The following is a 15,404-nucleotide window of genomic DNA, read 5'->3' as shown; positions in this document are numbered from 1 at the left end:
GATAGTGTAATAAGGAAAACTAGCCAGAAACTCTAGGGAAAATGGATGGATAAGTAAGAAAAAGGAGGGGAGAAAAAGCAGTATCTGGAGAAATCAGGAATTTTTTTAGGCTGGTAGTCAGGAGTGGGTTTATGTTAAATATATTTAAAATAGAAATGTGTTTTTCATTCTTCTTTTTGTTCTCTTCTGTTTAATTTTCATTTAATTTCATTTTCCATGACTAAGCAAGTATTCATCATGAAAGACTATGTTTCACATAGGTGGTTAGCCACTCTTCAGTATTCAATTAAACTGAATTCAGTATTTGAAATGTTTTAATCTGGGAAAGAATTTGGTGGCAATTATATATTTCATTGATTCTCTTCTCTCTGATTCCCTCTTCCTCAAGCCACATGGGCTTGAAGCAGCAAAATATGTATTGTGTTTATTCTTCCAAACGCCTTTCCAGTCAGACCCTTCCAGAAACTACATAATGATCAGTCATTCTGTCTCTTTGTCTGTCTTAACCAGTAACTTCCAAGCCAATGAGTCAATTTCAGCCAAAAAGTAGATGTCTGAAAAACAGAAGTCCCAAGTTGAAAATAGGTTGACTTTTTTTCTGAAAATGGGTTTAGACTAGAAGAAAAAGACCTCTTTCTCACTAAAGGGAATACAGAAGCTAACTATTAGAGATTCTGTTTGGCAGCAGATGGCAAGCCTGTCATCATATATCTTACCTCCTTGGCAGGCTAACTTTTGCATAGTGTTTATTATGAAAAACAGAGGGCAAACAGCAGTTAATGAACAAAACCCAAATTCATATGGCTTATTTAGGTCCACACCAGACCAAATGCTTGTAGACATACCACTATCAACATGGCTTAATCCAAACGCGGTTTAGGGATAAATATTCTAAATTTTTGGGGTAATGAGGAGAGGAACAGTAGTAACTTTGAAGATCTTAATAGCAGGAAGATATATTTTAATGATTCATTGACATGTTTTGTTTTCTTGAGGTTACTTAATTTTCATCTCATATTTAACAAAAAATTGGTATAAGAATCTAAGGAAGACTAAACTTGTTGAGCTGTATTTCATAATTGCACAGGCATATAGCTGGTACATTTGAGGATCGTAGTTTCACTTGCAGCTATACTAACTGGATGCTTGTGCTTTTGCTTATATAGATACACAGAGACTAGCAAAATCACTAGTTATAGACAGTTGCTAAGTTTTTAATGTGGATTTCATATTCCATTTCTCTGTTGCCTCAATGTGCCTTGCCTTTTACTCTGCTACTCTTAAGAGAGCAGCTTTATCACTGGACTGTGCAGTACCTGCTTCTGAAAATGCAGGGAGACAAAAATTGTCGTACACTTATCTTTGAAACATACTGATAGCAAGTACTCAACGAAAATGCAGAGAAGTCACAAATAAGGTAGCCTTAAACTGTATTAAAGAAAAGTGACTAGACAGGTGTAAAGCATCCTGTAAGGTACTTTCATTGCTTACAACTTTTACACATGTCTTTGCCATCAAATATAATAACCCTCTGTGAGACCCAAATCCATTCTGTGTTTTAAGATTTTGAACGTCAACTCTTTCTTGCTCAAAGCAGAAAGTGTGCAGAGTTGCATTCTACTGTGTCTGAGAAATAACATTAAAAGGACATGCCTTGTATTTTTCAAGGCACATCTTTCCACATTGGTTGCCTAAAGAATGTTTCAGCCCCAAATCTAAGTATTTTCAAAACTTAATAGTGTATAGAATAAGGATTATAATGTAAATAATTTTAGTCTTTAAATTTGAAGTACTGTACCGATTACTATTTAATATTGTTTCAAAGATTCTGCAGTACAGAAGGTTAAATATGAAGAAAAATCAGTTGAATACTGAATTTGTTTTCAGGACTGAAAATAATTTCTAGCTACTGGTCGTCTTTTCTTACTCTTCTTGTGTAGGGCTTTGAATGTCTTTCAGTGCCTGTTCTATGTGTCTCTCAATACATTACCTTAGCTGTCTTTTCATCCCATTGGCATTGTTTTCACTTTGGACCTAGCTGACTTGTTCTCATTTCTTGTCAGCTTAGAGGGGTTTTTTTAAGTATTAACCCTCAGTGAAAGACTGATTTGTTTTTTTCTCTCAGTTTGTCCCATTCTGAAAACTAAAAGTAATGAAATTCTCACTGTTTTTAGAGTTTCATGTAAATACTCTATGCAAAATTTTCTTATGAATTATTTTCTTAGCACTCACTAACAAAACTGTTTTCTAATGTAACCTGAACTTCAGGGTACAAAATAATCACATGTAGGAAGATTGGAGGAAAACCAGTGAGGTTAATTTAAAAGGCTGGAGGTTAGAAACAGAAAAGCAAACTTTTATTGTGATTAATATACATAATGATTTAGATGTGTTTTCATTAAAATTTATAACAAGGTACTCACACTTGCATCATTAACCTTCTAGGTCTGTTGCTGTATGGTGCTAATTTAGTTCAATGTCACTGCCTGCTTAAACATCCCTTGCACCTCTATATTGGTTTTATTAAGATCTTTGTTGCCTTGTGAATTCTGATGCTTATAGAAGACACACTTTTGTAAAATACGTGATGCAATAGGAGTGATTCTGAAAAATAATTTGTTCAAGAATATGAGAAATTAAATAAATATTTTACTGCCCCAAAACAGGTTAACATGTTAAACTTTAGGTGCTTAAGACTAATAATTTTCCTCAAGTTTTATAAATATTATCATGACATTACTGTTTAAACAGAGGTAGCTACAAAATCTCGACTAGAACTTATAAAAAAAAAGGCTTTAGCATTTGTTGAAGACCTAACAATGAAAGCAGAAGAGACATATAGAGATATGGAAAAGTGGCTTGGATCCAGGTTCTTGGCAGAAATGTCCAGGTAATGTATATCTGATTTTAAAGAGGAACCTTTTTTTTTAAAAAACTAGACTATGCTAGTAAAAATAGTTGTTTCTATAGAAGCAAAAAAATGGAAAAAAAAAAAGTAGAAAATAATAATTTAATTTCATGAACTGGAATTTATTTTTATCTTAAATACCTGAATGGTTATAACTCATTTCTTGGATGATTAGAAGGTTCTACTAGCAGCAGTAGAGGTAATTATCAGTTCTACTGTTTTTCTAGATTACAGATTTGCAAGCATCAGCAGACAACCAATTACTCTGTTTAGTAAAAGTCTCTATATCATTTCAGTGGCTTCTGTCACTTTGGATTGTGGGGTTGTTTTCTTCCTTGTGCTTTACACATGCTGGAAAAATTCCACCTACTGTTATTACTACTATGTATAACATTTCTTAAAATTATTTCAAGGTCCATTAAAAAAAAAGTTCTTTGCAATTTTTTTGTCCTGGTAAATAAAATGTGCTTGGGACCACTCTATGACACTTAGGCCATCTGGCACAGAATGGCCTATGTCCATATCATTAAATGATTTTACTCTCCAAAAGAAAGGGGTCACTTTGCCTTTTGGAAAATGTTTCTGGCCTATACTAGCTTTTGAATCATAACTGGGACAGTGCTAGTCGATCCATGCCAGGGCAAGCCCAAGATAAGAGACATTAATGTAAGATGTGAAGGCTCTAACAGGCAATAGCTCAAAGAGGCCAAGCCTCTGCCTTCCAGCCAGTTTTATTTGCTCCTCCACAGTGCTCTACAAAGTGCTTTGTGCATCTAGGATGTAAGGGCAGAGCAGAAGACAAGGCATTGTAACAGGCTAGAGGATGAACACATGGTTAGAACATGTGTGTTCCACCCCTATAAAATTTATGGAATAATGAAAGGCTCATCCTTTTTGTATTTTTCCATCAGGTTTCTTCTGTGGCTTAGATCTGCCTTTATATAAATTTCTTACCAGAGTCAAACAATTTTCTGCTGCCAAAGGAGGAGTACACTTCATAATGATTTTGCTGAGTACAGAATTCACGTAAAGGATTTGTAATTCTTTCTTCAGGAAAGCACTCAATGTATAAACACATTGAAATTTGAACCTAAGTTATTAACATTGTGTATTAAAAGTACTCATTGTTTTCTGCTTTTACACTTTACAGTGTTGAAAAGCTGATTGAGGTTGCACGACATCATATTGAAAGTTCTAGCAAAATCCAATACGAAATTACTTTAGAAGAAACAAATTTTTTCATCAGCAGTGATGTAAAAGTGATTCCTGACCCTGTTCCTTCACCACATGTTTCACACATAGAGACCTCTGGAAGTGGTACTCTAACTATTTCACAACTTACTACACTTCACAAGCAGTTTCTACAGGTGGCACCTAAAGGTAAGAAAAGTTTTTACTTTTCAATCCTGTTAGTTACCTTCTTAAAATTTAAGTGACTGCTGGAGGCTACTAAACATTAGTTAAAGGTCATACTACAATCAAAGATCTTGCTACATATAAAAGTAACATCGTAGAGAGAATATTGAAAATGTGAAATACGAGACCACTTGAAAGCTTTTAATATCTTTGCTATGGGCTTTATATCCTCAAGACCACATACTTAATATTGCTCTAGCAGGTGTCTCTATAATATGTTTTTAAGTGTGGTATATATCATGCTTACTTTGCTTGAAGATGCAAGTCTTTAACTTGTTTACAAATTCATAGCCCAGTGAACACTGAAGCTGTATTATTTTAAAATACTTTTTCAAAGAAATCAGTATTTTAGTGAAACTATTGTATAGGGTCTATTATAACTATTAACCATTATATTCTTCAAGTCACTGTGTGCCGGTTGTTTTGGGTGATTTGCAAGTGTTAACTCAGATATCTATTTTTTTTCCTTTGTACATGCATTTATTGTGCGCCTACTCTCTAATTATGGGAACCTGAGACTTATCATGCTTGAAAAGACTTTCTTGCAAAACTTCCTTCTGCTGTATAAATGTTATAAAACAATTTAGGTAAAGCAGTTTTAAACTGAGATAGAAAGTTATTAAACACATATTTGCAGAGGGTTTTGTTACTACCACCAGTGTTCCGTATTATAATTATAATTTGAGTATGATTGCCACTAAAACTGTGAAATACAATTTGTAAACATATACTTAGAATTTTGTATCCAACACTTCCAAAATAATAAGGCTACAAAGGCACAATGAAACTGAATTTAATTCTTTATTCAGAAATGCTTTTCATGTATATTTATGCAGAAATTCAATTTACCTTTTGAGCATGAACCCATTTTAGGCAGAAAGAGGTTTACAGTTTTCCTTCGGAGAGGTGCATATCATCTTATCTATAGTGTAGGAGCACGCGTGGGTATGTAAGCATTCCAAACTCTTCTACAGAGATTAATTTAGCAGATAGTATTGCATATATAATGTCATGTGAAACTAAAAATCTGTGCATTTGTAATCATCAGATAGTGCTGTAGAGGTGAAACGCAGATACGAGTTTGACTAGTCATTCCATTCAAAAGGTTTTCTTTTGTTTTTAAATCATTTATTCATTGAGATATTTAAAACTAAACCATTTTTTATCTACTACAAACTCTAATAGTCTTGACATGTTTAAGACAGAATAACTGTTTTCCTTGTACATTTGTAATAATTAGCAAGCAGACAAATGAAATCTTTATCTTTCTACAATATTGTCCTTTTGATATTATGATAGTCACTAAAATAACTGAAGATGACTTGCACAGCTATCCGAAAAGGTAAATATCTTGGCTTAGTGGTCATCAGACAGTAGAAGAATGCTGTTGCACGTTCTCTGGAACAACGGTAAGGAATTATTGTTTAAAGTAAGGTACCAAAGAACGTGCAACAGCATTCTTCTACTGTCTGATGACCACTAAGCCAAGATATTTACCTTTTTGGATAGCTAAATTAGGATGGGAAGCACAAGCTTAACATACTTCCTCCCATGCACTTACCCATTTTAAGACCGCATAAATCACATCCCAGATTTCCTAAGGCAACCACTCCCCTTCATTATAGAGACTCCACAGGAAGAGTTAAGTCCTTCCAAAATCTCCTAAAACATCAGGAAAATTTTTCACATCCTTCTGTCTATGCTTGTTCAATAGAATGCTCAACAGAAAATAGATGCCTCCTTAGTAGTTGTCTCTAGTAAACACGAGAGAAAAGCATTAAAGCATCGAGCAGTGACACTGTTGGATGGCAGCTCTAAAGGAGATACAAAAAAGTAGTCCCTGTCTAGGACAACCTCTAAACAGATCTAGATTTGCTGCCAAATACCTTAGTCTTCTAATTCTTAACTCACCTAAATAGTCCGCAGACCATTCATAATGGAAAGCCGAGTGAATGAGCAGATGAGGCATGCACAATAAAGCAAGTCTGAATAGAATAAATCTACCAATCTTCTGTACTATATAGGTAGCAAAATTCCTAAAGTTGTTTTGCAAATGGAGTATTAGGCTTATTTTTTATAGCATTATGGAGATTACATGAAGAAGAATTTTACATAGAACTCCAAGCAAAACAAAGAGTAGCAAAGGAGAAATTATTATGTTGGAAGAAATAAACATGTAAACAGTTTTTCATAGGATATTTGGTAAATGTCAAAAGGATGCCTTTTCAAGATACATTTAACAAATTGCCAAAATGAAAGCAAAAAGTGAGAGTGCCAATATACTTTAAAATCATTTGGTATTTACAAAAGAAATCGTATAAAAATTGTAAATAGTTTTGTGTTTCCTAGGAATTTAAAGTATTAAGGAACTGCTGATTCATCACAGACAACTTTGTTCTATCCTGCATGCTTGGTTCTCCATGGAAGCACGTTACTCACCATTCTAAGCACCGATGGACAGAAAATACAGCCTATGCTGGACTTCCTATCCTACTGACAGAGTCTTTCATTTGATAAGCAAATATTAAATTATATATTTTTTTTATTATTCCAAGTGCCATAGCCCAAACTCTGGCTCTGCAATATTTTCACTAATTTTACTAACTCCTTTGATCACTTTGTTAACAGTGCTTTAATACATTGCCTCAGGAATGAGCTGCTTTTTTACAGGAAGAAATGTGGCAGGTCTTAAACGGAGCTACTAACACTCATTGGTTTTCCTTTTCTCTTCTACTGTCTCTTTGGAAGTGTTCTGTTCTTATCCACAGAATTAAACTAACCATCTATTAGATCTCATCCCCTTTGCACTATATTCTTCCTAATACCACTTCTATTGTCAATTCAATTAGCACACACCTGGAATGTCTCAATTTTCTTCAGAAAATCCAATTTTGGTAATGTTTGTATTACCAAACAGATCAAAATAGGTCCTATCTTAGACTTTTTTTCCTCATCTTATGTCTGTGTTACAGAAGGGAATTTTAAATTTTGTTTGTTTTGTCAGTCATGATCCTCATGAATCATTCCAGTTTGAATTACAGAACTGATTATTCATCAGAAATAAACTTCAATCAGGTTTAAAAAACGTATGTACCCAGTATCCAAAAAGTGTTTAAAATGCTTATTTATAAAACTATAAAATAGTCTGCTAAGATGTGAACTAGTAAAACATAGAGGACAGCCTATGACCAAATCGTATTGGTATTTCTTTTCAAATTATAGACTTGTCAATTCAGTTTTACTGTGTTGCTAAATTTGAAACAGATAGGCATATTAAAATATGTATCTAGTTCAGCTCAAATTTTACCTTTTTAATAGAATATTTTATTGAGTGGAACAGTCAGAATTACCCGCTGATCTTGAATAACGTCTATAGATTATGCTTTCTCTTCCTAAGCACTTTTGTAGAAACAATTCAAAGCCTACAATAGTAATCCTCAGGATCTGGCTTTGATGTGAATAGAGAGTGAAGTCTGTATATGAGTGTAGAAATAAGTTTGTCATCTCTAACTTATCTTTTCTAAGTCTATATTCCTTTTCAATGTGCTTTTTTCAATACTTGTAAATAAGAAAGGTTAAGTTTGTAGACGGAGGAAGAATCTTTTACTAGGCCAATAATACAGATAGAAAATGCCCAAACTTTTGGGATATAAAGCACTTAATCAGAGATCCAAACCTCTCCCTACAGGTAATGGAAAATTTGGTAATTCTACTGACTCAGTTTCATTTACATCTCCTGTTATGTCTCTTACTAAATCATGTGTGTTACTGAATTTCAGAAATCTGTGACTGTTTGCCTATCATGTTTAAAAATCTGTTTATCCAGTTACTTTTATGAAACATACTTAACATACTTGTATATGTAAATTTGTATATGTATATTTAACATACTTGTATATGTATACTTGAATATATATATCCAAGTATTAAGATTTCAGTCAGCGTGACAGGTGAACTCTCCTTTCACCTCATTGCATCTGTGCAGCAGCAGGCGTACCTTACTCTGTGTAATACTAAATTTAAAATCCTGATTCTCACTAATTAGTGACGCTTGGATGTAAAACATAGCAGAATCAGTAATAACTAGCGAATAAATGAAGTAAATATTTACAGTGAAAATCACCTGCAGGTGGTGATGAGTATCTCAATATCTTGGAGGGAATGAATCATAGTTTTGAGACTTCTGTCTTCTTCATCTAAGGATAGAGGTATCCCATATTACTAGCTTTCACACTACTAAAGTTAAATGAATATAATTCAGCCTCAGGATTTATTTCACTCATTCATCCCTTACAGCATAGCTACAGACTGTGGTGTGTAACTTGCATAGATCATCATAAAAACTTCTAGTCAGAAATTGCTCTGGAAAAATTTTTCTCAGTGAAAATGGAGAGGAAAGGAATCTGTTTAAACGTTTTGGTAAAAATGTGTTGAAAAGGGAATAAAATGTTAATGTCATTCTCTAGTATAGGTTTACAATCTCTTCTCTTCGTTTTTTGTTTCCTGTGTAAATTTATAAGCTGATTCTTTATCACAGTTCCTCAGTTTAGGGAAATATTTTCATACAGTGCCTGTATGAAAATATTCTGCTGACTGGTGTATCATTAAGAAATAGCCTCTTTTGTATATCTGTGCCTTATAATTGAGGCGTGGTGATTGCTCTTTATTTCTTATGCCCCTTTAAAAAGTCACAGTCCTGGTTCACAGGGTGCATGTCTAGTGTACTCTTATGCTTCTCTCATTCTTAATGCTCCTTTTTGAATGTTTATTTTTCTGGTTTTGGTTTCACTTGTGGTCATAATCTTAGTTTCTTCACTGATCAGTTTTTTGCATTTGTTTATTATGTCTGCACTGCTTATTGATATATATATAAATGTTTGTCAATGTCGTGATATGGTATTGATATGACAAATGATACTTTTTAAAAGATTTTAATGAAAAACAATTCTACCTTGTGTAGCTTTTTCTACATTAGTTTTCCTTTTTATTTCATTGATGACAAACTTCTATGTGAAAAAGAAGCTGCTTCATAATTAGTACAGACTGGCTTCCTTTTGTATCCTTTGTCCTTTTCATAGTACCACTGCAACAAATCCCACCTTTTCCTATGTCCCCAGTAAGAATATACTAGTGGGAGGATTTGTAATGAGTATAATTACAGTTGAGAGGGTTATAGAGCTGATTTGATGATTCATGCATCTCAGCTGTATATTTACTGTTCTCACACACTGCAGAATATGCTGTTTTTCTAAAGACACCTGAAACTGATCACTTATAAACACATGGTGCCCCCAATATATTTTTCTAAGACTTTAAACCCTGGTGTTTTGAAGTAAAAAAATTCAAAACTTAAAAAATGTTGGTAACATTGAAGGTCCATTTTTCAGGGAATTTTATCCCTGACAATGGCTCACAGAATCTACTCTAATCCCCATTTTTCTGGTCTCTACAGGTGCCCATACACCTCAGGAAGCAGAAGGCATTATAGAGGTGTTACAGCCATTTTGTCCCTTCCACTCTCTGGCAGATCCATTAATCCTGTTCCCCATCTCTTTTTCATAATTTCTTGTGATTTTGTGGCTACCTAATGTCAGGGAATGTTTTTAATCTTTCCTGTATGCTGAGAATTCTTCTCCTCCTCTCTTTTTGGTCCTCGGTATGGTACTTGGACACTAGTCAGAAAAGGGTGCTGTGGTCTAGGTTTTTTTGCTGTCCATGTGGACCACAGCTGCTACCTCAGATTTAAAGTTCTTTAAAAGAATCGTTCATAATGGAAACCTATTTAAACTGCATGTTCCTAACATTTTTTAATGTTATGGCCTTTCAAAATGCCCAGAATAGAATGGAGCAGACAAACTGTCATTTTTATGAGAATGGGAACAAACAGTTCTTACAAATTGTATAATGCATATGTGAAAATTTGCCCCTTCTTGTAAAATAGAAAAGAGTGGGGTACAAGGACTCTTTTTCTTAAGATTTTTAAGGTGCCAGAAATGGCATTTCTCTCTTAATGTGATTGTTAATTTTGCCTCTTGACGTGCACATTACAGTAAGGAGGGTGGGGAGTCAGACTGTTCTTAGGTCATTTCCTTGGTTCTTCTGCTATTTCCCAATGAATAGATTTCTAGGGTTTTTGCCTCAGTTCTGCATGGAATTTGTCTTCATTATTTGACTGCTTTCTTTTCAAAGTCATGACCTTATGTCAACAGTGTGCTAAAAAAATCATTAAATTCCTTGCCAAAACTAGGAGATTCACAAGCTCTAGAGACAGAATTTTTAAAAATGTCGTCTTGTGGCATTTGCTCCTACAAAATATAGAAATTACCATCTTGAGAACAATTTGGGAAAATAATACTGAGAACAATCTTGATGCTTTAAGAATGTTTTCATTTTGAGAACAAAATGCGAAGCTTATACAGTTCCTCTTTCTCAGAGCAGAAGTAAAATCATTCTGCAGTTAAATATATTTTAAGAAGATCAGGCCAGCTACATATGCTGTAGAACATTTTATGAATTCTGTAACAGGTATTTGATTATGTATTTACGGACTTGCTCCAAGTTAACTTTTCTGTAAATATCAGTTGTAATGGGAATCATAATAGGTTTGTGACTTCAGTAGTAACTCCTGACGACATTTTGCCTGAAAGACCACTCTGAATTGCACTCCCTAACTCTGTTTTTCTCTGTTTCCAAAAAGGTATTGGTGCTGCTGCACTTTACTGATTGCATGTGCTGACAAACTTTTGGTAGCCAAAGGAAATTGGAGTCACAACTGACCATTTCTTACCAGGATCCTGTGTAGCCTCCAAGTAATTCAAGAGTAGATCTCAGCTTTTTCCTTGTTCTCTTTTATGGGTGTTGTTTTCAGCCACAGTTTAGTCCCAAATTAACAAAATAAATATAGATGAAAAAAAGAAAAAATACAATTGATAATTTATGAAATAAAAACTATTTTATATTTAGTTGTTTCTTTTTAAATTATAGCCATAAAAGCACTGAAGCAATTTAAAAGCAAGAGTAATTCTTCTAGCAAGAGAAAAGTTGGTGACAGAGGGAAAGAGAAGAAAGATTTGGAACATCAGAAAACAAAGAGGAATCGCCAGTTTCCAAAAATATGGCTAACAAAATACTCCTGGTTAAAATATGATGGTGAAAGAGGAATAATGTTTTGTGCACCATGTCGTAAGCATAATGTGGATTTGGGGGAAGACATTCATAATTTTTGTTCTGGTACTGATGACTTCAAACTTGAATTTATAAATACACACCAGAGTAGTGAAGCTCATGCCTGGGCTACCTGTATGGAAGCTGCCAGTACTGCTTCACCAGATAGAGCTTCTGCTGACGAGATATTGAAGAGCATGAACTCCATAACATTAGGTAGAGTAGAAAATATTTTTAGAACATGCCATGCTATTGCTAAGTCTGGTCGTCCCTTTACAGACCTTTCCTGGATGTGCAAACTAGATGATATGAAAGGAGTGGATATTGGTTCTGTATTTAGAAATGACAAGTCAGCAAGAATGTTTGTACATTTTATTGCTGAAGTAGAAAGAAGAGCTTTGAAAGAGAAACTGAAGAAATGTAAATTCTTTTCTGTTATTAGTGATGGAGTCACAGACAGTACACTGAAAGCAGCTGCAGTTGTTTATGTGCGCTTTGCAAATGAAGGAAAAGTCCATTGCCAGATTGTTGGAGTCCAACCCATTCCCAGAACTGATGCTTCAACTATAAAAAATGCAATTGAGGAAGCATTACAAATAAATCTTCAGCTCAATCTGGCCAGCCAAGACTGGTCAAGAAAATTAGTTGGTTTTGGAAGCGATGGGACAGATGTCATGGTAGGAGAAAACAGTGGGGTAGCTAAACTTCTGAGAGAAATTCAGCCTTGTGTACAGTCTGTGCATTGTTTTGCTCAACGCCTAAAGCTGGCTTATAAAGGAGCACTGAAAAATATTCAGCTATACAACATCTTAAGCAATGTCTTGAGAAATATGTATTACTTTTATCATAACTCCCCTCTAAATAAGAGTGCTCTCAAAGCCACATATGAAGCCATTAATTTACACCCAGCTATTCCTTCTCGCATTGGAGGCTCCCAGTGGCTTCCTCGTCTACAAACAGCCCTACAAATTCTCCTTAAAGGCTATCCTGCAATTGTTCTACATCTGAGTAAGGTAAATTATTTAAAATTTTGTTATAGATTCAGGAAAAAGTAATTGCTATGGCTGATCTTGGTCCATATACCTGGCACTTTTTTTTAAAATATTCATTAGCAGGTTGAAAAAGATTCAAGAGCCTCAAACCAGCAAAAAGTCAAAAGCCTTTTACACCTCCTTCTGAGAATGGAGATAGTCAAGTTTTCTCACTTCTTATTGGATGTTATCAATGCCCTCAACATTCTGTCACGTGTTACTCTTGATTACAAGTCCTCCATTGCAGACATATTTGCAACTGTGCAGTCAACGCTGGAAACACTTCACATGTATCAAACAAGGTCTAGTATTTCTAACAACTGATCTATGATCTCAGAAAATAATAAAAGAATATTGTATATTGGTTTGTATTCTGTATCTTTCAGACCTGGTCCAAAGGAATACCTGATGGAGACCATTCAGCAATTTCATGGTTACCAGCTTATTGGAAATGGAAATATTGCAGCAGTACGAACTAAAGTACTAAGTAATTTGGTGAAGAGGCTACGTGATTGTTTTTGTGATGCAAGTCAAGATGTTTTGAGAGCAACTACTATTGGAAGTTTTAAACTATGGCCTGACAAAATGAAACAAGGTATAGAACTGTGATAGTGGCTATTTGAACTGCACCTTCTAAATTTTTCAAAAGCATCAAATTTTTTTTACCTCTGTTACAGAATTTGGTGAAGAGGAAGTGTCTGTCTTGGTTAAACATTATGAAGTCATACTAGAAGCTGCTAGTGTTAAAATAGGTGAAGTAGAAACTGAATGGAGCATGTTGAAATTAGAGCTGTATAACAGGTAATAAGAAAACTGCAGTTGTGCCTGTCTATTGGTTTACTCAAAAGGATTATGGAAATACGTTTAGTGATAGTTACAATAATTCCAATGCTTTGTAGATTTCAGAACATCCAGACCTTGACATGGGATTCGGTGAACTCAGATTATTCGAAGAAGTATCCCAACATCCTGACACTGGTAGATTTGATTCTAACTCTGCCGGCAAGCTCAGCTGAAACAGAGCGAGGCTTCAGTCAAATGAAACTCACCATGATGCATTTGCAGTCTAAACTAAGGTCTGAAAGTGTGACAGATCTTATGATAATTCAGATGAACTCTCCAGATATCAAAAAATTTGACCCCCAGAAAGCTATTCATTTGTGGAATGCTACTTGGCAAAGAAATAGAAGACTGCAGGGAGGTGATAGGATGACAAATGAAAGACCAGATTACTCATCTGAGTTTGATTTGGAGAGTCTCTGTGGAAGTGACTAGAGGAAAATTGTTAGTTTTTATTTCACAATCTTCTTGTAACATACATGGACACTGTAACAGAATACCTTGTGGAGTTAATTACTGTAAAATTTATTTTTTTTTCATAACATATTACAATGTTAAAATATGGCTTTTCTTTATATTCACTGCTGGATCGCCAGTAGATCTTTACATTTGCCCTTTTATACCCAACTTCTAAAAATCTGAAGAAAATGAACCAAAAAATGGAATACATTGTTACCTTGGCGACATGTAGACAGAAGTATGACTCATATCTTCTATCTGATTGTTTATTGCATTTAGCTGAGTCATAATCATTGGAGTTAGCTGTCATCTTACTATCAGTCTTTAATAATTCAAGAAGCTTATTGATTCTGAAAACCCTGGTTTTCTTTTGATAAATATGTGGAAAATCAGTGCATTATTTCTGTCAAATGATTGCTTGACCTCTGTAGCCTATGAATTTTGGGTCTTACCTTCTCTCCATATCTGTATGTGTTGCTACTTATTATTCTCTTACAGATGTTTAACGTGACCTTTCACAGCTTTTTGTCAGACTTGTCCTTCAGAAGATTTTCCTACAGAGGCAGAACAGATCCATTTTCCATTGCTGATTATTAATTGCACAAATCAGTCTTCCCATAACAAATACTCTTACAGCCAGGGTATGACTAATATATTTCACAACTTGAATCACTTTTTTTCCCTGTAAAAATGTTTGTGAGGGTTGCAGTGAGTGATGTATCTTGATTTTTAATCTTAAGAGCTGAGAATGAGAGTTGTTCAGAGAAGTATCCGATTTCACAATTTCATAATTCTCCATGTTGTAAGTGCAACTTTCTACTTAATAATTTCCAATCAAGGTAAAGCATACCAGCAGAATATATTTCTATGATCAAGGAAAAAGATAGCTAAAGTGAAATCGTTAATGACCCTTCATAGTTCTTCCAACAGTGATGAAGAGGAACTGGAAATAATTTGGGAGAAATTACTGTGGGGTCATTCACCTTTGAATCAGCCCTTGTCTAAATCAAGATCAACTCTCTCAATATAAAACATGTCTAGTGATTGCAGAAGATGCACTGTATACTATATATATACATACATATATATAGAAGTTTTTTTGTCTCTTGCATATGTGTTCATGCTACTTCTAGGTCTAAACAGTACATCAGAAGTAGAGTAAGTTTTGAATGCATGCTTCATTAAGGGATGTTAGTCCATTCGAGTAGAGTTTATCTGTATGGATCAGAAAGAGAACAGTACTGTGCATCATATGGTTGATTGTAAAATATCCGTCATTGAAATATCTTCATTTGTGGTTTCTCATAGAGATAACAAAAATATTTATACTTTACCTAATAAGCAAGAGGTTATCTATTATACAGAGTACTTTATTAGGATATGTGGTATTACTAAGTCTAAGGATTTTCAAGTGATATAATACCAAGTTTCTCCCCTCAACGTTTTCAAATGGGATCATGGAATGGATTCTCCTAGAAGCTCTGCTAAGGCACAAGGAGGACAGGGAGGTGATTTGGGACAGCCAGCATGGCTTGACCAAGGGCAAGTCCTGCCTGACCAACCTAGTGGCCTTCTATGATGGAGTG

General features: G+C 34.6%; 1 protein-coding gene across 1 annotated transcript in view; it reads left to right on the top strand.

Moving 5' to 3' along the window:
- SPEF2 (sperm flagellar and cilia associated 2) overlaps positions 1 to 15,404 on the top strand; it is a 95,024-nt gene that overhangs the window by 52,999 nt on the left and 26,621 nt on the right. The window contains 2 exon segments of the mRNA XM_086479742.1: positions 2,752 to 2,890; positions 4,059 to 4,288. Of these exon segments, the coding sequence (XP_086335868.1) occupies positions 2,752 to 2,890; positions 4,059 to 4,288 (369 nt within the window).

Source organism: Leptosomus discolor, chromosome Z, assembly GCF_034619465.1.
Source record: "Leptosomus discolor isolate bLepDis1 chromosome Z, bLepDis1.hap2, whole genome shotgun sequence".
Taxonomy (NCBI): domain Eukaryota; kingdom Metazoa; phylum Chordata; class Aves; order Leptosomiformes; family Leptosomidae; genus Leptosomus; species Leptosomus discolor.
Note: the sequence above shows the minus strand (reverse complement) of the source record. Positions and strands in the feature narration are given on the sequence as shown.